The sequence below is a fragment of the Pseudophryne corroboree genome, chromosome 10, assembly GCF_028390025.1.
Source record: "Pseudophryne corroboree isolate aPseCor3 chromosome 10, aPseCor3.hap2, whole genome shotgun sequence".
Classification (NCBI taxonomy): domain Eukaryota; kingdom Metazoa; phylum Chordata; class Amphibia; order Anura; family Myobatrachidae; genus Pseudophryne; species Pseudophryne corroboree.
Genome location: NC_086453.1, coordinates 258,728,781 through 258,751,795, shown reverse-complemented (window position 1 = coordinate 258,751,795; position 23,015 = coordinate 258,728,781). Strand labels below are relative to the sequence as shown.

At 43.4% G+C, this 23,015-nt stretch overlaps 1 protein-coding gene across 4 annotated transcripts in view; it reads right to left on the bottom strand.

The window, feature by feature from the left end:
• LOC134966461 (indolethylamine N-methyltransferase-like) overlaps positions 1 to 23,015 on the bottom strand; it is a 94,823-nt gene that overhangs the window by 3,926 nt on the left and 67,882 nt on the right. For all 4 annotated transcript variants that reach the window (XM_063943219.1, XM_063943217.1, XM_063943220.1 and 1 more), the window contains one exon: positions 7,347 to 7,554. In XM_063943219.1, the coding sequence (XP_063799289.1) occupies positions 7,347 to 7,554 (208 nt within the window). The remainder of the gene's footprint in view (positions 1 to 7,346; positions 7,555 to 23,015) is intronic.

The window sequence follows — 23,015 nt, the reverse complement described above, 5'->3', positions numbered from 1 at the left end:
TAAGGGGCCAATTTAATTAGCTTCTAATTGCGAGGCCTGAGCTATTCAATGAAGGCTAAAGGGGGGTACATACGGAGAGATCCGTGCTTAAATTCTCAGCAATCTGACTAGATTGCTTAGAAGTTAAGCACGGATCTCTCCATGTGTATGCCCACAGCTATAGCAATGCGCGGCCCTGCATGCATGCCAAATCTAGTCAGGTCACCGAGATCTGAACCCTACCGGACCGCCCTACACGAGTCTGGATCAGAGGGTTTTCCCGCCTGACTCGGAAACCAGAACGAGGCAAAACGTCATCATCCCGCTGTCAGATTCTCGCGGGATTTGGATTCCATATAAGGAGCCGCGCATCCCTGCCATTTTCACTCTGGCATTGGAGAGTGTACAGAGAGGACGTGTCTCCGTTATCTCAGTGTCCTCAGTGTCCGTATCTTGTGCTGAATCTGTCCAGTCTCAGTGGTTGTGTCCTCTTGCTGCCATATGTCCAGTGCTGCTGTATAGGGTGTGTTGTTTTGTGCTGCATCAGACCTGTGGTAGTGTCCTGTGCATCAGCCATCAGTCATTCCAGCGACCAGTCACAGTGGTATACTCTGCTGCCATATGTCCAGTGCTGCTGTATAATGATAACAAGTCCCTTACAGTGCTGCTGTGTTGTCCTGCATCAGACCAGTGGTAGAGTCCTGTGAATCAGCCATCAGTCATTCCAGTGACCAGTCACAGTGGTATCCTCTGCTGCCATATGTCCAGTGCTCCTGTGCCGCATATTGTGTTATATAACTCCAGAAAAATAATAGAGAACAAATATTTGGAGGATAAAATAGGGATAGAGCAAGAAGAACCACTTCCCCCTAGTGCTGAAGCTGCTGCCACTAGCCATGACATAGATGATGAAATGCCATCAACGTCGTCTGCCAAGGCCGAATCCCAATGGGATAGTAGAGGGCATGTAAAATCCAAAAAGCCAAAGTTCAGTAAAAAGACCCAAAAAAAGAAATTTATATGGTCTGAGGAGAAATGTAAACTTGCCAAAATGCCATTTACGACACGGAGTGGCAAGGGACAGCTAAGGCCCTGGCCTATGGTCATGACTAGTGGTTCAGCTTCACATGACGATGGAAGCCCTCATCCTCCCACTAGAAAAATTAAAAGAGTTAAGCTGGAAAAAGCACAGAAAAGAACTGTGCGTTCTGAGATGGTATCAGAAATCCCCAAGGAGAGTCCAAGTGTGTCGGCGGTTGCGATGCCTGACCTTCCCAACAATTGATGGGAAGAGGTGGCTCCTTCCACCATTTGCACGCCCCCTGCAAGTGCTGGAAGGAGCACCCACAGTCCAGTTTCTGATATTCAAATTGAAGATGTCACTGTTGAAGTACACCAGGATGAGGATATGTGTGTTTCTGGCGCTGAGGAGGAAGTTTACGATGAGGATCCTGATAGTGATGTGGTTTGTTTAAATGAGGCACTGGGGAAGGCAACTGTGTTCCGTGGGATGAAGGAGCCCATTGTGATGCCTTGGCAAACTACCAAAAAAGCCACCTCTTCGGTGTGGAATTATTTCTCCACAAATCCAGACAACAGGTGTCAAGCTGTGTGTTGCCTCTGTCAATCTGTAATCAGTAGGGGTAAGGATGTTAACCACCTAGGAACATCCTCCCTTATACGTCACCTGCAGAGCATTCATCAGAAGTCAGTGTCAAGTTGTGAAACTTTGGGTAAGAGTGTAAGCAGTCCACTGACATTTAAATCCCTTCTTCCTCTTGTACCCAAGCTCCTGCAAGCCACACCAGCAACTCCCTCAATGTCAACTTCCTCCTTGGCCATGAACGTCAGTAGTCCTGCAGGCCATGTCCCTAGCAAGACTGACGAGTCCTCTCCTAACCGGGATTCCTCCGGATTATCCTTGATTGGTACGCCTGCTGTTGCTGCTGCTGGGAGTCAATCGTCATCCCAGAGGGGAAGTCGGAAGACCACTTGTACTACATCAACTAAGCAATTGACTGTCCAACAGTCCTTTGTGAGGAAGATGAAATATGACAGCAGACATCCTGTTGCAAAGCGGATAACTGAGGCCTTGACACTTATGTTGGTGTTAGACATGTGTCCGGTATCCGCCATTAGTGCAGTAGGATTTAGACAATTGATGGAGGTAGTGTGTCCCCAGTACCAAATCCCATCTAGGTTCCACTTCTCTAGGCAGGCGATACCGAGTATGTACAGAGATGTCAGAAAAAGTGTCACCAGTGTCCTAAAAAATGTGGTTGTATCCAGTGTCCACATTACCACGGACATGTGGACAAGTGGAACAGGGCAGACTAAGAACTATATGACTGTGACAGCCCACTGGGTAGATGTATTGCCTCCCGCAGCAACAACAGCAGCAGCGGCACCAGTAGCAGCATCTCGCAAATCCCAACTCGTTTCTAGGCAGGCTACGCTTGTGTATCACCGTTTTCCGTAAGAGGCACACCGCTGACAACCTCTTACGGAAACTGAGGGACATCATCACGCAGTGGCTTATCCCGCTTAGACTCTCCTGGGGATTTGTGATATCGGACAACGCCACCAATATTGTGCGTGCATTACAACTGGGCAAATTCCAGCACATCCCATGTTTTGCACATACAATTAATTTAGTGGCAGAATTTTTTGAAAAATGACAGGGGTGTACAGGAGATGCTGTCAGTGGACTGAAAAATTGTGCCACTTTCGACATTCTGCCACTGCGTGCCTAATACTGGAGCACCAGCAAACACTCCTGAACCTGCCCTGCCATCAACTGAAGCAAGAGGTGGTAACGAGGTGGAATTCAACACTCTATATGCTTCAGAGGATGGAGGAACAGCAAAAGGCCATTAAAGCCTATACATCCACCTATGATATAGGCAAAGGAGGGGGAATGCACCTGACTCAAGTGCAGTGGAGAATGATTTCTGTCTTGTGCAAAGTTCTCCGACCCTTTGAACACGTGAAGTCAGTTCAGACACTGCCAGCTTGAGTCAGGCCATTCCCCTCATCAGGCTTTTGCAGAAGCAGCTTGAGAAATTAAAGGAGGAGCTAAGACGGAGCGATTCCGCTAAGTATGTGGGACTTGTGGATGGAGCCCTTCATTAGCTTTGCCAGGTTTTAAGGGTGGTCAGTCTGTTGAAATCAGAGCACTACATTTTGGCCACCGTGCTCGATCCCAGAATTTAAAGCCTACGTTGTATATATTCCTTTTCCATCAGACACAAGTGCGCAGAGGTGCAAAGACCTGCTGGTTAGTCAATTGTCAACTCAAGCGGAATGTGACCCGTCAACAGCTCCTCCTTCAATTTTTCCCACCACTGGGGCTGCAAGGAAAAGGATATGATTTCCTAGCCCACCTGCTGGCGGTGATGCAGGGCAGTCAGGAGTGAAAGCTGACATCTGGTCCGGACTGAAGGACCTGCCAACAATTACTGACATGTCTACTGTCACTGCATATGATTTTGTCACCATTGAAAGAATGGTGGAGGATTAAATGAGTGACAGCATCCAAGTAGGCATGTCAGACAGTCCATATGTATACTGGCAGGAAAAAGAGGCAAACTGGCACAAACTGGCTTTATTTTACCTAAGTTGCATCCCCTCCAGTGTGTACTCCGAAAGAGTGTTTAGTGCAGCCGGTAACCTTGTCAGTGATCGGCATAGAAGGTTACTTCCACAAAATGTGGAGAAGATGATGTTCATCAAAATGAATGATAAATTCCTCCAGGAAGACCTTGACCAGCAATTGTCTCCGGAAAGTACACAGGGACCTGTGATGGTGGATTCCAGTGGGGACGAAATAATACTCTGTGAGGAGGGGGATGTAAACAGTGAAAAGGGGTGAGGAATTGGATGATGAGGATGAGGTCGACATCTTTACTCTGTAGAGCCAGTTTGTGCAAGGAGAAATTGATTGCTTCTTTTTTGGTGGGGGCCCAAACACGCCAGTCATTTTAGCCACAGTCGTGTGGAAAACCATGGCGCTGAAATGATTGGATTGCTAAAGTGTGCATGTCCTGTTTATACAACATAAGGGTGGGTGGGAGGGCCCAAGGACAATTCCATCTTGCACCTATTTTTATTCTTTGCATCATGTGCTGTTTGGGAAATAGTTTTTTTTAAAGTGCCATCCTGTCTGACACTGCCGTACAAGTCCAGGGGTACTGCCGTATAAGTCCAGGAGTACCATCGTATAATTCCAGTCCAGTGGTGCTTTCTTGTGCTGCATCAGTCCAGTGGCGGTGTGTTGTACTGCCATAAGTCCAGTGGTGGTGTCCTGTGCTGTATATTAGGGTGGTCTTCAGGTTGCCGACTGTCGGGATCCCGGCGCACAGTATACCGGCGCCGGAATTCCGACAGACAGCATACCGGCAGTTTTTCTCCCTTGTGGGAGTCCACAACCCCCCTGGAGGGAGAATAAATAGCGTAGCGTGCCACCGTGCCCGCAGTGTGACGAGCGCAGCGAGCCCGCAAGGGACTCATTTGCGCTCGCCACGCTGTCGGTATGCCGGCGGTCGGGCTTCCGGCGCCGGTATGCTGGTCGCCGGGAGCCCGGCCGCCGGCATGCCATACAACTCCTGTATATTATTTACTCCAAATAAAAGGGTTTTATACATTACTTATATTATTATCCAAACAATTTTTACAGGGTTTGCCCTGTGGTGTAGCGGTACTCTCGCCTGTGCTGCCTATTATTATAATAGCTCCTAATAAAAGGGTGTGTGTGTGTGTTTGGTTTAGGGGTACACTATCCTGTGCTACCAATATTGTGCGTGTATTACATCTGGGCAAATTCCAGCACGTTCCATGTTGTTTGTGCCACACACTTGTGTCGCTTAGCTTAGTCATACAGCTACCTCATTGAACCTCTTTTTCTTCTTTGCATGATGTGCTGTTTGGGGCATAGTTTTTAAAGTGCAGTCCTGTCTGCAACTGCAGTGCCACTCCTAGATGAGCCACTCATTTCACCTCTTTTTCTTCTTTGCATCATGTGCTGTTTGAGGACTATTGTTTCAAAGTGCCATCCTGTCTGACACTTCCGTATAGTGTATGTCCATTGGTACTGTCATTTAATTCCAGTGATTTGGCCATATAATTCCAGTGATTTGGAAGTATATTTCCAGTGATTTGGACCTATAATTCCAGTGATTTTGCAGTATAATTCCAGTGATTTGGACGTATAATTCCAGTGATTTTGCCATGTAATTCCTGTGATTTGGACGTATAATTCCAGTGATTTGGACGTATAATTCTAGTGGGAATTGTTTGTGTCGCTTGGCTTAGTCATACAGCTACCTCATTGCACCTCTTCAACATCTTTGCATGAGGTGTTGTTTGGGGCCTAGTTTTTGAAAAGTGCCATCCTGTCTGACACTGCCGTATGAGTCCAGGGGTACTGCTATATTAGTCCTGGGGTACTGCCGTATAATTACACCAATTGCAGAATTTTTTAAAAATGACAAGGGCGTGCAGGAGATGCTGTCAGTGGACCGAACAATTGCGGCCCACTTTCAACATTCAGCCACTGCGTGATACTACTAGATTGGCCAGGTGGTTGTGTTGCTTAGCTTAGTCACACAGCAACCTTGGTGCACCTCTTTTTCTTCTTTGCATCATGTGCTGTTTGGGGTCTTTTTTTGGATATCTGCCCTCCTGTCTGCCACTGCAATGCCACTCCTAGATGTGCCAATTGTTTGTGTCGCTTGGCTTAGTCATACAGCTACCTAATTGCACCTCTTCTACATCTTTGCATGAAGTGCTGTTTGGGGCCTAGTTTTTGAAAAGTGCCATCCTGTCTGACATGGCAGTGCCACTGCTAGATGGGCCAGGTGTTTGTGCCGCACACTTGTGTCGCTTGGCTTGGTCATACAGCAGCCTTGGTGCCCCTCTTTTTCTTCTTTGCATGATGTGCTGTTTGGGGCCTTTTTTTATATCTGCCCTCGTGTCTGACACTACATTGCCACGACTAGATGGGACAGGTGTTTGTGCTGCACACTTGTGTCGTTTAGCTTAGTCATACAGCCACCTCGGTGCAACCTTTTGGCCTGAAAACAATATTGTGAGGTGTTCAGAATAGACTGGAAATAAGTGGAAATGAATGTTATTGAGGTTAATAATACCGTAGGATCAAAATTAACCCCAAATTCTGTGAATTTAGCTGTTTTTATGTGTTTTTTTTTTAAATCATCCAGATCCAAAACCAAAACACGAAAGGGTGGTTTTGGCAAAACCAAGCCATAACCAAAACAGAAAAATGTAATTAGAACCAAAACACAAAACACAGAGTACATTATTGATATATAATTGATCAGTAAGACTCACTCATCCTAATACTGTTATTTTGTAGATGTATATAACTGAAATGCTTTAGTACCACATACATCCATGCAACTGCCTATGTAGGCAGAAATCCTAATTGAATATCAGGCGTTATCTCAGTAAGGTTCAGTACCAAGTAGCAGGACAGCCATCAGGGGAGGATGAACGGGACTTCAGTCCCGGGCCCGGACCAAGAGGAGACTCTGGGTGGCAGCAGTGTGGATCTGGGATGGACAGGCAGGCAGCCATGGCGGGACAGACCTGCATTTTAAATTTAGAGCTGGCTGTTAACTTGTATATTGGCAGGCAATCAGGAGCTGCAGCTGTTGCAGCACGGCCCGTAAGCTCCAAATGGTTCACGGCAAGCACCAAATTTAAAATGCCACTGACACTTGCTACTTGCTGTGGGAGGAGATGGAAGGGTAGTGGTGTATACTGAGCCCATTGGTTGTTCTCCACCCAAATGGACTGCTGCGACTTCTGCCTCCTGCCTGGAGTTCTCCAACTTGGACAACCAGCATGGTAAGCTGTTGAGGTGTGGGGCTGCAGGGGGAGCGGAAAGTGAGGCTGGAGCTACAAGGAGGTGATGCAGGCAGGTGTGTGTGTGTGTCAATGGGGCAGTGTTTGTGAGTGTGTAGCTATGGGGCAGTGTGTGTATATATATATGTGTGTGTGTGTGTGTGTGTGTGTGTGTGCGCGCGCGCGTGTGTGTGTTTAGCTAAGGGGTAGAGTGTGTGCGCAGCGGAGGGGTCAGTGTGTGTGTACGGCTACCGGTGTCAGTGTTTGTGTGCGGCTCATGTTCTCTTATGAGGCTGTTGGACGAATTTGCAATGAAATCTTGTCAGTCTGGGGCAGCGTGTATGTGTGGCAATGGGGGCATTGTGTGTGTTGTGGCGGGCCCTTCATAGTTTGTCAGTCCCGGTCCCCACAATTTCTGATGGCAGCCCTGTCACGAAGAGTGAACTTTGTTAGGCTAAATTATTTTAAGTTATGATCAATTCAAGAGAAAGCCTTGTGCATACCTGTTCCCTTCAAACTCACACACATGTTTGATAATATGGGTCCAATCTAAAGCATTGGGATCTTTCCTCAGCCATTTCTGAAGTTCAGCTCGGTTTTGTTCAAGAAAATCAGAGAGGATTATGTTCTTAAAGACTTCACAAGCAGTAAGGACTTGGTAGATGGTTGGTCCAGAGCCAAAATCAATCAAAGTGTCGCCTTCTACACAACCTTACAAAATATAATATACAGAGGACTGTTAGTAGCTACATGAGGTTAGTGGCCACATGACTAAGTGAATTTCTAGCTCCCACATAGACAAGTATTTTAAACATGATATAAAAATAGACTAAAATATATTTTTCTGGTAAAAAAAAAAGAAGTTAAAAATATATTGGGCCAGCTTGTGATTAGCGAGCAAAGCAGTAAAGTAAGTAACTACTGTATGCACTTTGGTAAAAGTATGATGCGATACAGGTGGGACAGATTTCAAACGTGTAGAGAAATTTAGATTTGGGAAGAGCGTGTCCAAAGTCAAATATTAATTGCATTGTAAAAATAATAAAGCTGTCCATCATGTGTGGGCTACATGCAAAAGCAGCCCGTATTTACCCTGTATCCAAAAAAAAAAAAAAAAAAGAGTATTTGCTCCCCTTGCTGTGGAACATTTTTTGTTTTTGCTTTGCTCTCTACTCAAAATCAGTCCAATTAGGTAAGCATCTTATAACTCTGTATTACCTATTACATATGGCAATTCATTTCGAGTTGATCGCTAGCTGCAGTTGTTCGCAGCGCAGCGATCAGGCTAAAAATCTGCATTTCTGCGCATGCGTATGGACCGCACACGCGACATACGGGTACAAAGTTGTAGTTTTGCACAGGTTCTAGCGACATTTTCATTCGCACTGGCGGGCGCAAGAAGATTGACAGGAAAGGGGCGTTTCTGGGTGTCAACTGACCGTTTTCAGGGAGTGCTTAGAAAAACGCAGGCGTGCCAGGAAAAACGCAGATGTGGCTGGCCGAACGCTGGGCGGGTGTGTGAAGTCAAAAGCCAACCCACCAACGTTAGAATCAACGCACACGAAGAGTAAGTATAGGGTTGGTCTTGTTTTGCACAAAATGTTTTTGCAGGCGCTCTGCTGCACAGGTGTTCGCACTTCTGCAAAGTGAAAATGCACTCCCCAGTGGGCGTTGACTATGCGTTTGCATGGCTGCTAAAAACTGCTAGTGAGCGAACAACTCGGAATGACCGCCCATACAGTATGCATGAAATTAGGTAAACTGTGTCTTTTCAACATTTGTATTGCGTGACCATATATATTTTTAAACACTTGCACAACTGCATTTACTTAAGACATCTGCTGGTGCAAAGGGGTCATGAAATGAAACATCTAATCTTCACCGTTTCTATTTTTTTTTTATGGATTATAATGACAAAAGCAGACTAAGGACATTTGTACATTGTGTGGCTCATGTACAGTTTGATGTGAATCAATCCCCTTCTGACATTTCTTTACCACATTTTTGTACTACAACAGGAAAATCTAATTCCTCTTTGTTTTTGTAAGGCGTGCACATCAGATATTGAAAGCTGCATCCCCATTTACAAAGTTTTTAATTTAAATATAAAGTTACTGTAAAAGCTTTTTAAACATTAATTTTATAGCCATATTTTAAGACAGTCAATCTGCTACACAATCACAGGCTTCCAGTGTTTCAAAATGTCATGTGATGGCAGAGCGGACCGAAGATGTGGGAGGATGTCACAGTGAAAACAGATCTAAAAACGGATACTCCAAAATCTCTCTTCACACTTCATCTTGTGCTATGTGACTATAATTAACATGGTTATTGCCTAACATTGTAGAAAATTTGCAGAATTATCAAAAGACGCTGGGTTATGTGTCCTCAGCATCAGGATGAGGGAATGATAGGGCAGGGGACATGGCTTGTAAACATTATGAGTCTTCTTCCCAATTAATGCATTTCAGACAATTAATGCATTTTATAGTTCATACTATGCACATAGGGAGAAAAAGAAGACTTTGTGTGGGCGCACTCTTACTAGTTAGGTAAATACCATGTAAAGTGTATTCAAGATAAGATATAACTTTTAATATTTCAACAATAAAAGGTTCACAGAGAGCAGCTAGGAACAGTGCCTCAACAGAACAGAAGTTAAATACTACAAATTCAATGCACATTTAGATATTCATTATCAGGAAAATGTACACATTCAATCACAAAACATCCACACTCAATTGTTATGTGGAAAAAAGAGAATATGTTCTGGTCAACGTCAATGTTGGGTGGGTTGAAGGTATGCAGCCACTGATTAATACTGCAACCTTATCACCCTGACCAGTACAGATAAAACTGTATTGATGAGACTTATTGATGAACACAGGTTGTCCACATAGATTGTCCCATTTTGGTTAATTTTTGACTGTTTATAGGATCTTAACTGGTGCAGAATCACCTTTGCTCCTTATAGTTCATACTATGACAGCTCTCCCTTGCAGTACCCACACACAGCATAATACACAGGACAGAAACCCAACCTTCAACATTATTTTTCTCCTGTGATTCTTGTGGCTCTGAGTCCTGTCTGCCATTGTGCAACAGCATAAAAGACAACCCCCTGTTTCATTCATCCTTTATGTGCAGCCAGCAAGGTAGAAAACAGACTAGCCAAAGAGGATAGTGGCAGCATTACTAGTTGCCTACAAGGAGGTTGAAAAGGAGGAGTCAAGCAGAAGAAGAGAATGGGGGTGCAGCAGGACGACAAGGCACCCCTGCCCTTCTGCCTCTGAGGTGGAAGAAGGATGGTCAGGTCAACAAGTTCTGGTAGGGCCCAGATACTGTGCATCAGTTTGATTATGTTGTGTGGATCAAGAAGAATTACACATAGGAGAGTACGGCCCAGAACTGTTTTACTGATACTTTTTGTATTACTATCTCTCTCTCCCTGCCCCCAATCTCTCCTCCCCACTCCCTCTCTATCTTTCCTAGCACTCATGTCTACTGCTTTTTTGTATGAAAAATTGTGCTGGTACTCCCCTAGCAAGTAGATGCCTCTAGATGGAGCCACTGCCCTACTAAGCTCCCATCCCCCCCACCCCCTCTCTTTCTCTTAATCTATTTTTCCCCTCTCTCTTACTCTCTCTCTCTATTTCCACTCTCCCTCTCTCCTTCAAGTATTTGCACCCATGTGCCCTTATACTGGCATATATACGTATAGTTGCACCCACGGACCATAGACATTACATTGTGTGATCATGGATGATTATAGTTGTATGCCAGGCGCACATAGTCACTGCACACATGCATATGCATTGCAGCAATAATGATGTTGGCTACAGCTGTATCTACTGTATATACAGTAGTTAGTGCATTTTTTTGTAAGAAAAATGTTGCTGATCTGCCTATCTGCTAAATAGAGTTAAAGTGGAGCAAGGGAAGAAGATTGAAAAGTTTTTGGTGTCCAGGGTACATATACCACTAGGGTTGCGAGACGCTCATACCTACCATTGGAGAGTTCATCCCGGAGAAGAGAAAACACTAGAACGTATTTTGCTCTGCATCTTTTGGCCCAGAATCATGACTGAAGTAAAAAGATTCTGCCAATGCTGTCCTGTGTGCCAGAAGACAAACCCAAGGACTTATTTGTGGGCACCATTAGTGCCAGTGCTTATTGTTGGGGTACCATTTGACCTCATTGTGATGGATCTTGTTGGTCCAATAGAAAAATCAAAGCGGGGTAACCAATATATCTTAGTAATTTTGGATTGCGCAAAAAAGTTCAAATAAAAAATAAATACTTTAAATAGTTGTTTTTTGTGCAACTTATGTTTGGTGTAGGTGCTTTGCCCCACTGCGTTCACATAAATATAAGCAGTGTGATTCTGCATTGTGAGTTATCATTTGCAAAAAAAGTTTAACTAAATAAATACTATTGTTTTTTTTTTGCACAACTTGCGGGATTTCATCATTATGGATAATGATCAGTTGAGAGAAAAGCAGGAGCAGCAACCAAATACCAGCACTGCAGCTGCTGCCACTAGTCATAATAATACTAGTCCTTCAATGTCATCTACTAAAGCCAATACTCAAGGGCATAGATGGTATTAGTCAGGGCATCTGAATTAAAAAAAAAAAAAAAATATATATATATATATATATATATATATATACACATGCACAGAGAGGCGGCACTCACGGCTGGCAGTTTCAAAGACAAAAGACGCCACGCAGGGGGCTTGTTTCAACGTTTCAATTCGATAGAATTTTCAGCAGGATAACAAAAATTCTATCGAATTGAAACGTTGAAACAAGCCCCCTGCGTGGCGTCTTTTGTCTTTGAAACTGCCAGCCGTGAGTGCTGCCTCTCTGTGCATGTGTGCTTACTTCATTGTTGTGGAGGGCACCGGGCCCATTGAAATGTTTATACGAGTGCCGGTCCATTTTCTCACTCTATATATATATATATATATATATATATATATATATTTTACATTGGTAAAGAAAAAACACCTCTAATAAAGGGAAAGGTTACAGCAGAAAAATATGAAATTGCCAACATGCCATTCACCACATGCAGTGGAAAGGAAAGTCTCCGACCAGAGCATTTATTTGGTGGATTTTCAACTGTCAGAGAAGCATCTTCTTCTACCTCTCATGACAATGCAATTCCCTTCTTACTCAGAGTCTAGATCAGGTGTCAAAACTTGAAAATCGTAAATCAGTGCTGATAAAAATGGAAGGAAAACAAACAGTTCAGAAAAGTCATAAATCCCTGAGGAGAGTCTAAAGCCCTGTACACATCGGGAGACTTCTCCCAGAGTTGTGTGCTGAGCGATCTATCACAGAACGCTCATCACACATCTTCCCCGCTCAGCACACAGCGCGGGGGGGAGGGGGGGGGAAACACTCATTTCACCCAGCAGTGAAATGAGCGATGTAGCTAGATTGTGCCTATCTAGTACTGGCGATAGCGATGCACGGGTTCGCCCACCGCTGTCACTATGGGGCATACACAAGGAGAGATCTGTGCTTAATTTCTAAACAATCTAGTCAGATTGCTTCCAAATTAAGCATGGATCTCTCCGTGTGTACCCCCCTTTAGTGTGTTTTCCCACAGGAGAGGGGAAGGGTGTATTCCAGAGCACAAGAATGTGTAAAATAATAGAGAGAGGGGACAGGTAACTATCCGACAATCACAAGTAATAAGAACTTTGTAGTTGTGTAATAATTCTAACATTGGAGGTGCACCAGAGAGTGTAAGTTATTTAGATACAAAAAAAGAAAGAAAAGTACTCTGTTTTTATGGAGCACTCGTCCTAACCAAAGTATAGCTAAAACGTAGCTTTTAATGGTATTCATTAAAATGATAGTAGTCGGATGCTGTAGTAAAGAAAAATATAATAGGTAATGGTTAAAATATATTTGTAGATCAAACAAATATCCACCGTACACAATTAATAATCATGCTTGATGTAAGGGGGTAAGGAGGATATTGGAAAGTTTAATAATAAAACAGTCTGAGAAATAAATTCTCAGATTAGGGAAAATAGCATAAGAATAATTTGTACAGTCAGAAGGGAGAGCTCCCTAAGATATGTTAATGTGATCTGTTTGTATGAACAGGGTGATCACAATTCGCAAATGTTATTATAACACACCTACACAGTTACTGGATACATTCCATTGTGGCAAGATATAAATACAAAATAGTGCAGTTTGCGAGAATATTGTGAAATGTCAATCAATGAGCATATAAATGTCACCTTGATGTAATCCTTAAGTAAGGTCACAATACAGAATAATGGAGAATCCTGACTTAAAATATAGCACTCAGTATATTTAAACAACAACTCAGAAAACACTTAGGATGGCAGGTTTGTAGACCAAACATAGTATAAATGTAAATACTGGTAGTCTAGGTCTCACAGAAATGTATTGCAAATTGAATGATGTTACGAAAGTGAGGACATAAAAACTATACACAGAGGTCAAATCAAAAAGCGCATAGAGTGACATATTGTACACTGGAACAGCAAATAATACAGGTGTTTGTTGTTGTAACAAAGCAATACAATAAAAAACTAAAACACAGAAATTATTGCTGAGGTAAGCACAGAAAGACTCTACATAGTCAGTTCCTGTATGTGAGGATGCATGTATTATGCCACATAGGTATACAGTAGGACATAAAATGGATGTGTATTGCTTAAAGTGTACTAAAATAAATAATTTATAAAGAATAACTCAAAGTGAGCGTCTCCAAGGGGAACGCGTGCAAACTCTACACAATGGTAATTTCTGAATAAAAAAGTGATTTTTTTTTTAATCTAGTTAGCATATGTTGCCTTGTCAACATGAAGTACACCACTCACTGGAACACAAAATCCCTTATACAAAATACAGTCGATAATAGTTTAGAGCAATAGAGAAGAGTTTGGTCTGGTACAGAACACAGTTCTAATCACTAGATAATAGGTTAGAAAATATAAAGTATCAGGATGGTGGAGATGGCTGCTGTACACCATGTGAAACCAGTGAATGGTGTGTGAGTGGACCTCTCAACTAGCCCTGGTAGGTATGAAGGGTTTCTGCTGCTGTGGTGGAGTGGGATAAAGGGGGACATTTACTAAGCAGTGATAAGAGCAGAGAAGTGAGCCAGTGGAGAAGTGCCCATGGCAACCAATCAGCACTGAAGTAACATCTATAATTTGCATACTATAAAATTATACAGATCTGCTGATTGGTTGATGGGGCAACTTCTCCACTGGCTCACTTCTCCACTCTTATCACTGCTTAGTAAATGTCCCCCACAGTCTGATAAAAGATTGCAGGCTGTTAAGATAAAAGTGGAGAAGTGAGCCAGTGGAGAATTTGCCAATGGCAACCAATCAGCATTGACGTAACATTTATAATTTGCATACTATAAAATTATACAAAGCAACTGATTGGTTGGGCAACTTCTCCACTGGCTCACTTCTCCACTTTCAGCACTGCTTAGTACATGACCCCTAAATCACATGCTGACACCTTGAGAAAAGGGCTGACATGGCCCTGAAATGTTGGTGGATTATGCTGTTATAATTTGTACTGCGGATGCCTTAACCTAATATAATTGTGGGAGTGCCACTGTCATTTCTTGAAATATTCACATTTTACTACCCAGGCAAGGTTCTACTTTTAGGGAGAGTGCTGGTTCACTGCTTCTTATATATAGATATTTAAATGTTACATTTTTAATTCTTAAACTACCACTACATGCTGTACATTAATAAATAGACTGAATTTAAAAACAATAAATATATATTTTTATTCCTTTATAATCCTGAACAATTTTATTAGACAACAGTCAACGTATTGATGGGCAAATCATAAAAGGGTTGCATACATATACTCAGACTGTACACAAGTGTTCTGTGGTCACGCAGACTAGCCAAGGCAGTAGCCACACTGGTGACATGTTTCTCTACGTGCATGTTCGCAGATGAAGGCAGACACACACCCCGAAAACGGCCATGGCACACCTGCCTTTTTACTGCCACTCCCGGGTTCCAGGTGGTACACCCAAACGGCCTTTCCTGTCAATTACTCGGGTGTGGATCAATGGGTCGACCCTAACTAGGGCGACAGTCATTAGGTCGACCACTATTGGTTGACAGTGACTAGGTTGACACCTGAAATAGGTCGCCAGAGTCATGAGCTCGACACAGAAAAGGTCGACATTCGTTTTTTGGGTGTCGCTTTCATTGTAACCCCAATTAGTGCACTCGCATCGCTCGCCATGCTTCGGGAAAGGTACCTCGATCTGCTACAGCTGCACGCAGCACAGGCTACTATTTCCAATCGTAACCATATATAAACACAATTTAGCAGCGCTGGACAATATTAAAAAATATATATGCGGATTGATTGCAATAAATATTTATTTTATTGATACACCATATATATATATATATAAAAGATGTATAAAATGAATTTTAAAAAAAGTTTAAACTGTCAGAAAAACAATTTGTGTAATCTGACACCTCTGCTCCTATGGCTTGTGTTTATATACCCTGTTAGGTGGTGCTATTGTTAGCACCTGTTGCTATGCAATCAATCCAATTAACATTAATTATATAAAAAACACTTAGTAAAAGTGAGGGAGGCAGACCCATTAATACACTATACATATGCTCACTGTTTTATTCAAAAATTCCAAATATACACAGCGTTATTACTGAATTTCTTCCCTTTTTGAGATGGGTGGATCAGCCCTTACTAGTTTGTTTAAAGCAGTTGCTTGGTAACCGCTGGTCCACACATCTCCATTGGTTCACCTTAATCATGTGATGATGTTAATCCGATCATGTGCTTAATCACATGATGCAACAATAATATCTAGGTGGACACAATGCAGCATCACCGGCACTGCGACCGGCGTCATCCCTGATGCGATGGCGCCGATCACGTGTGCGCCGCCCCACCGCATCTATCGCCTGCTGTGTAGGGCTTACTTGGGACACTATAGTCATCAATCCTCTACACACGGTGCATGCGCGTTACCCCAGGAGGCTGCGTTCCTGATGCCACCACGTTGTGATAACGCCGGCCATGCTTCCACTGCTCCCGCACATGCGCCGTGTCAACCAGTGATACAAGCACATATCCCCAATCGGGACTTTGTGTGTGCATGTGCGCATGCGCATTTAGGCACATAGCACTGCTCTATCAATCACTGGGCTTTCTTTTAGATAACACAAGAGCTGGCAAAAAAACATTAAACATATTTTAAATATATAACAGCAATCCTTCTGAACCCATTCATATCAAATAAATCGCTTATACAAAACATATTTCTATATCAGTCTAGTTGCTACAGCAACAAATCTGATAAACAAAATACAATTTTCTTAAAAAAATAAAATAAATGAATTGCTCTTCTGTATAGGACAAAGTGGCACATGAAAAGACACGTGTACTATACACCACACATGAAGGGGGAGTGGGAGAGTGGTGTAAATTAATAAAGTGGTATTGGGAGAGGGACAGGAGGTGGGAATGTCAAATAACAGAATTTAATTCCACACAGAGGCGTAACTAGGGTTTTCGGAGCCCAGGGCAAGATGAAGAGTGCCCCCCCCCCCAAAAAAAAAAAAAACACACCAAAAGAAGTATGTGCGCCGAACAAATGGGCGTGGCCACGCTCCAGAAGGGGTGTGGCCACTGAAAATGGGGCATGCCAACATGACTATCGCCTACCCCTTGTGTCTCCTCTCAGCACACTATCACCTACCCCTTGTGTCGTCTCTCAGCACACCTTCATTCAATTTTTGCACAGTACGCATGCAGAGTCCCCTTTTTACAGTGCCAGATACACAAATGCCCCACAGTGCCAGATACACAGTGCCCCACAGTGCCAGATACACAGTGCCAGATACAGCGCCCCACAGTGCCAGATACATATTGCCCCACAGCGCCAGATACAATGCCCCACAGCGCCAGATACAATGCCCCACAGTGTCAGATCCACAGTGCCAGATACAGCACCCCACAGTGGCAGATACAATGCCCCACAAGGCCAGATACAATGCCCCACAATGCCAGTTACATGCCCCACAGTGCCATACATGCCCAACAGTGCCAGATACATGCCCCACAGTGCCTGTTACATGCCCCACAGTGCCTGTTACATGCCCCACAGTGCCAGATACATGCCCCAAAGTGCCAGATACATGCCCCACAGTGCCAGATACATGCCCCACAGTGCCAGTTACATGCCCCACAGTGCCAGATATAAGACCCCCCAGCCCCCCCGGTCACTCACTGCTTCCTTTCCTCTGTGCTATGTGAGGGGAGGAGACCGCAGCCTCTCCTGCCCCTCAACGCTCCAGGTCTCCGGCGGTGGCTATGTGGTGCCGGTTCGTTAGCCAATCAGAGCTCGTGGACCGGCAGCCAATCAGGAGCCAGTCCTCAAGCTCTGATTTGCTAACGTCGGCGGAGACCGGACACACGCAGCGCTGCTGGCAGCGCCGCGCAGCAGCGGTGGTGAGGACATTGAGGGGAGTGAGAGACGATGCGCTCTTCTACCCTCACATTGCGGTGTGACGGGGGCGAGTTGGCATGATGCCCTGGCTGCCAGCGGCGCCCCCCTCTGCTGGGCCTGCCAAGGCGCCCAGGGCACGTGCCCACTCGCCCTACCCTAGTTACGACTCTGATTCCACACCGTGGGGTATATGGACCCCATCTTGTACATCCAGTACACCTCCTGTTTACACAGTTTCTTAAATCTGTTCCCTCCTCTTTTCATTGCTCTTATGGTTTCTACCCCCACAATTCTAAGACCTGTAGGGTCGCTTCTGTGGTGTTCAGAAAAGTGTTTGGACACACTGTGTGTCATTACATGATTCTGAACATTCCTGTGATGCTCTAAAAACTTAGTCCTTAGTTTTCTTATTGTTCTCCCGACGTACATGAGGTTTCAAGTGCAACTATGAATATACACTGCTCAAAAAAATAAAGGGAATACTTAAACAACACATCCTAGATCTGAATGAATGAAATATTCTTTTTTAAATACTTTGTTAACATAGAAACATAGAATTTGTCGGCAGATAAGAACCACTTGGCCCATCTAGTCTGCCCCTTTTTTTTTATATTATTTTTTATCACTAACCTTATTTGATCCTTATTTCTTTGTAAGGATATCCTTATGTCTATCCCATGCATGTTTAAATTGCTCTACTGTCTTAGCCTCTACCACCTCTGATGGGAGGCTATTCCACTTGTCCACTACCCTTTCTGTGAAATAATTTTTCCGCAAATTTCCCCTGAACCTCCCCCCCTCCAGTCTCAGTGCATGTCCTCGTGTCCTATTGCTTCTCTTCATTTGGAGAATGTTTCCCTCCTGGACTTTGTTAAAACCCTTCATATATTTGAAAGTTTCTATCATGTCCCCCCTTTCCCTTCTCTTCTCCAAACTATACATATTGAGATTTCTTAGTCTTTCTGGGTATGTTTTGTGATGTAGGCCATGCACCATTTTAGTTGCCCTCCTTTGTACAGTTTCTAATGTATTAATATCCTTTTGAAGATATGGCCTCCAGAACTGAATACAGTATTCTAGATGAGGCCGTACCAATGACCTATACAGTGGCATTATTACTTCTTTCTTTCTGCTGCTGATTCCTCTCCCAATGCAGCCAAGCATCTGACTAGCCTTCCTCATTGCCTTGTTACATTGCTTACCAGCTTTAAGTCATCTGAAATAGTGACTCCTAGATCCCTTTCCTCCTCAGTAGTTTCCAGTATAGTGCCATTAATACTGTATTTAGCTTTAGGATTTTTGAGACCCAAGTGCATGATTTTGCATTTTTTGGCATTAAACTGTAATTGCCAGACTCTTGACCATTCCTCTAATCTACCTAGATCCTCAATCATTTGTTTTACCCCACCTGGTGTGTCTACCCTGTTGCATACCTTTGTGTCATCTGCAAAAAGGCATACTTTCCCTTTAATGCCATTTGCAATGTCACCAATAAAGATATTAAAAAGCACTGGTCCAAGTACAGATCCCTGGGGTACTCCACTGGTAACATTTCCCTCCTGTGAATGCACTCCATTTACCACAACTCTCTGTTTTCTATCCTTCAACCAAGATCTTATCCATTCAATAATCCTAATATCCAATCCCAAACTTTCAAGTTTATTTAGCAGTCTGCGATGTGGAACTGTGTCAAAAGCCTTACTAAAGTCTAGATAAGCTATATCCATGGCTCCACCTTTATCCATCACTTTAGTCACACAATCAAAAAAGTCAATAAGATTTGTTTGACATGATCTCCCCCCAGTGAATCCATGCTGTTTGGGATCCAGTAAATTGCCGGATTTGAGATAATCTACAACTCTTTCTTTTAAGAGTGTTTCCATCAATTTCCCTACTACTGATGTAAGACTCACTGGTCTGTAGTTGTTTGCCTCTTCCTTGCTTCCACTTTTGTGCAGTGGGACTACGTTTGCTCTTTTCCAGTCCCCTGGAATTTCTCCTGTAGCTAATGACTGGTTGAATAATTGTTCTCCCGACATTGTTCTTCTTTACATAGTTGAATGTGCCGACAACAAAATCACACAAAAATTATCAATGGAAATCAAATTTATTAACCCATGGAGGTCTGGATTAGGAGTGACACTCAAAATTAAAGTGGAAAAACACACTACAGGCTGATCCAACTTTGATGTAATGTAATTAAAACAAGTCAAAATGAGGCTCAGTAGTGTGTGTGGCCTCCATGTGCCTGTATGACCTCCCTACAATGCCTGGGCATGCTCCTGATGAGGTGGCGGATGGTCTCCTGAGGGATCTCCTCCCAGACCTGGACTAAAGCATCTGCCAACTCCTGGACAGTCTGTGGTGCAATGTGGCGTTGGTGGATGGAGCGAGACATGATGTCCCAGATGTGCTCAATTGGATTCAGGTCTGGGGAACGGGCGGGCCAGTCCATAGCATCAATGACTTCATCTTGCAGGAACTGCTGACGCACTCCAGCAACATGAGGTCTAGCATTGTCTTGCATTAGGAGGAACCCAGGGCCAACCGCACCAGCATATTGTCTCACAAGGGGTCTGAGGATCTCATCTTGGTACCTAATGGCAGTCAGGCTACCTCTGGCGAGCACATGGAGGGCTGTGCGGCCCCCCAAAGAAATGCCACCCCACACTATTACTGATCCACTGCCAAACCGGTCATGCTTGAGGATGTTGCAGTCAGCAGAACGTTCTCCTTGGCGTCTCCAGACTCTGTCACGTCTGTCACATGTGCTCAGTGAGAACCTGCTTTCATCTGTGAAGAGCACAGCACGCCAGTGGCGAATTTGCCAATCTTGGTGTTCTCTGGCAAATGCCAAACGTCCTGCATGGTGTTGGACTGTAAGCACAACCCCCACCTGTGGACATCAGGCCCTCATACCACCCTCATGGAGTCTGTTTCTGATCGTTTGAGTAGACACATGCACATTTGTGGCTTGCTGGAGGTCATTTTGCAGGGCTCTGGCAGTGCTCCTCCTGTTCCTCCTTGCACAAAGGCGGAGGTAGCGGTCCTGCTGCTGGGTTGTTTCCCTCCTACGGCCTCCTCCATGTCTTCTGATGTACTGGCCTGTCTCCTGGTAGTGCCTCCATGCTCTGGACACTACGCTGACAGACACAGCAAACCTTCTTGCCACAGCTCGCATTGATGTGCCATCCTGGATGAGCTGCACTACCTGAGCCACTTGTGTGGGTTGTAGACTCCGTCTCATGCTACCACTAGAGTGAAAGCACCGCAAGCTTTCAAAAGTGACCAAAACATCAGCCAGAAAGCATAGGAGCTGAGAAGTGGTCTGTGGTCACCACCTGCAGAACAACTCTTTTATTGGGGGTGTCTTGCTAATTGCCTATAATTTCCACCTGTTGTCTATTCCATTTGCACAACAGCATGTGAAATTGATTGGCAATCAGTGTTGCTTCCTAATTGGACAGTTTGATTTCACAGAAGTGTGATTGACTTGGAGTTACATTGTGTTGTTTAAGTGTTCCCTTTATTTTTTTGAGCAGTGTATATAACATAGGGGGTGTTACAATTTATAAAACTTTTTATTTCATATGTCTTGTTCTCCCTAGGTTCCTTCTGTGTTCTAAGATCAACTGCATGTTTACATGTAATTCAATTGTGTCCCCCACACCTGAAGAACCCATTTGGTTTTGGGGGAGCCAGTCTAGGCATGTATCTACCTCTTTCAGTAAGGGTTCTACCTTCAAAAAGCTAGGTGCCAATATATTTTTGAGTGAAGTATTCTTTTTGAAAATAAAATTAGGTTTAGGGGGTATGTGTTCTATCAAAAGGGGATCTTGTCTCAAAATATATTAGTTTTTTTTAATAATACGTTTAATAGCCGGGCAGTAATTAGTATAGGTGGAGATGAAGGCTATGAGTCTTTCTCATTTTTCTGCAGGTAATTTCCTTCGGGGGAGAATTCCCTTCTATCTAACTGTGAAGTTTCTGAGAGGGCTCTCTCCAAAAGGGGTTCAGGGTATCCCCTTTGTCTAAAGGAGTTAAGCATGGTAGTTGCCTGGTCCTCGAATTTTTCTTGATTAGAACAATTGTGTTTTAGACAAGATAATTGACCCTTTGGAATATTTGCTTTCCAATGTGGATAATGTTGACTTTGATAATGTAGGTAGGCATTTGTTCCTATTTCTTTCACATAGTTATTTGTTTCAATCATGTTATTTATCACCTCTAGGGTCAAGTCCAGAAAGTTCATCTGGCTGGTGTGAAAGGAGTGAGTGAAAATCAAATTTAAAGGTTGGTATTAAGGTGATCTACAAATGATGATGCTGAAAGTAAATCCCCATCCTAAATTATAAACAAATCATCAATATAACGGCCCTAGAGGAACAGATTTGCGCCAAAGTCACTGCCCCAAATTAGATGGTCCTCCACTTCTTCCATGTATAGGTTGGCGTAACTTGGCACAAATCTGGTTCCCATGGCCATTCCTATCACCTGTAAATAAAAAATGTCTAAAAACAGAAAATAATTGTGCTTTAAGATGAATTCTATGGAATCCAAAATAAACTGTGTTCCTCCAACAGGTCACCATCTTTTTCCAATCTATTAGAAATGGCCTGTATCCCTAAATTGTGTGGGATATTGGAGTACAAACTTTGTACATCCAATGTTAAAAAACTGTAGGTGTCCTTCCATTGGAACTTTTCAATCAATTTGAGAAAATGCGTTGTATCCTTGATATGTGACCTGAGGGAGGAAACTTGTGGCTGTAAAAATGTGTCAACATAATAGGACAGATTAGAAGTTAAAGAATTAATTCAGCAAATGATAGGCCATCCCGGGGGTGACGTGAGGGATTTGTGAATTTTGGGTAAATGATAATAAATGGGCACCAGGTGGTGTTCAGAAAATAAAATACGGAATTCCTCTCTGGACAAGACCCCATTTATTATCACCCCATCTAAAAAATGATGTAATTCAATACGGAAGGCAGGGGTGGGGTCACCCTGTAATTTTTTATAAAAACTCTGATTATCTAATTGCCTGTTGGCTTCCAACACATGACAATTGAAGAGTCCTTAGTAAGCTCTTGGAGGGCTTTTTGTTCCTGTAAGGTTGGATATTTTCTTACAAAATGTTTTGTTTATATCCAAACACAAAGCTTAAATTCATCTAAAGTTGTGGTGTAAAAGGATTCTATTTTTGATCCCTTTGACTTAATCGGATAAAACTCTGATCTATGCTTGAATTTGTTTCCAGAGATATCGAACAATTTTTGGGGTTCGTTATTAGACTCCTCCCATAGTTCTGTAAGGGCATCTATTAATGGAAGATCTTCCACATCCAATAGGATAGGGGTAGCTTCTTCCTTCTTTTTGTTAAGGCACTGCCTGGCAAAATATCATTTGCGGCAAAGTGACCTCACAAACCTGTTTAATTCCATGAACAAGGTGAATATATTGGGTGTGGAGGAGGGGGCAAACTTTAAACCTCGACTCAATAGAGACAATTCTGCTTCTGTGAGATTTTTGGAGGATAAATAAAATATACTACCTGAAACAGATGTTTTGTTTTTAGCTTTTAGCTTTCTTAATTTCTCTTTCTTCACTCCTCTTCTTCCTCTGAACTTGTCCTGTGTCTTCTTCTT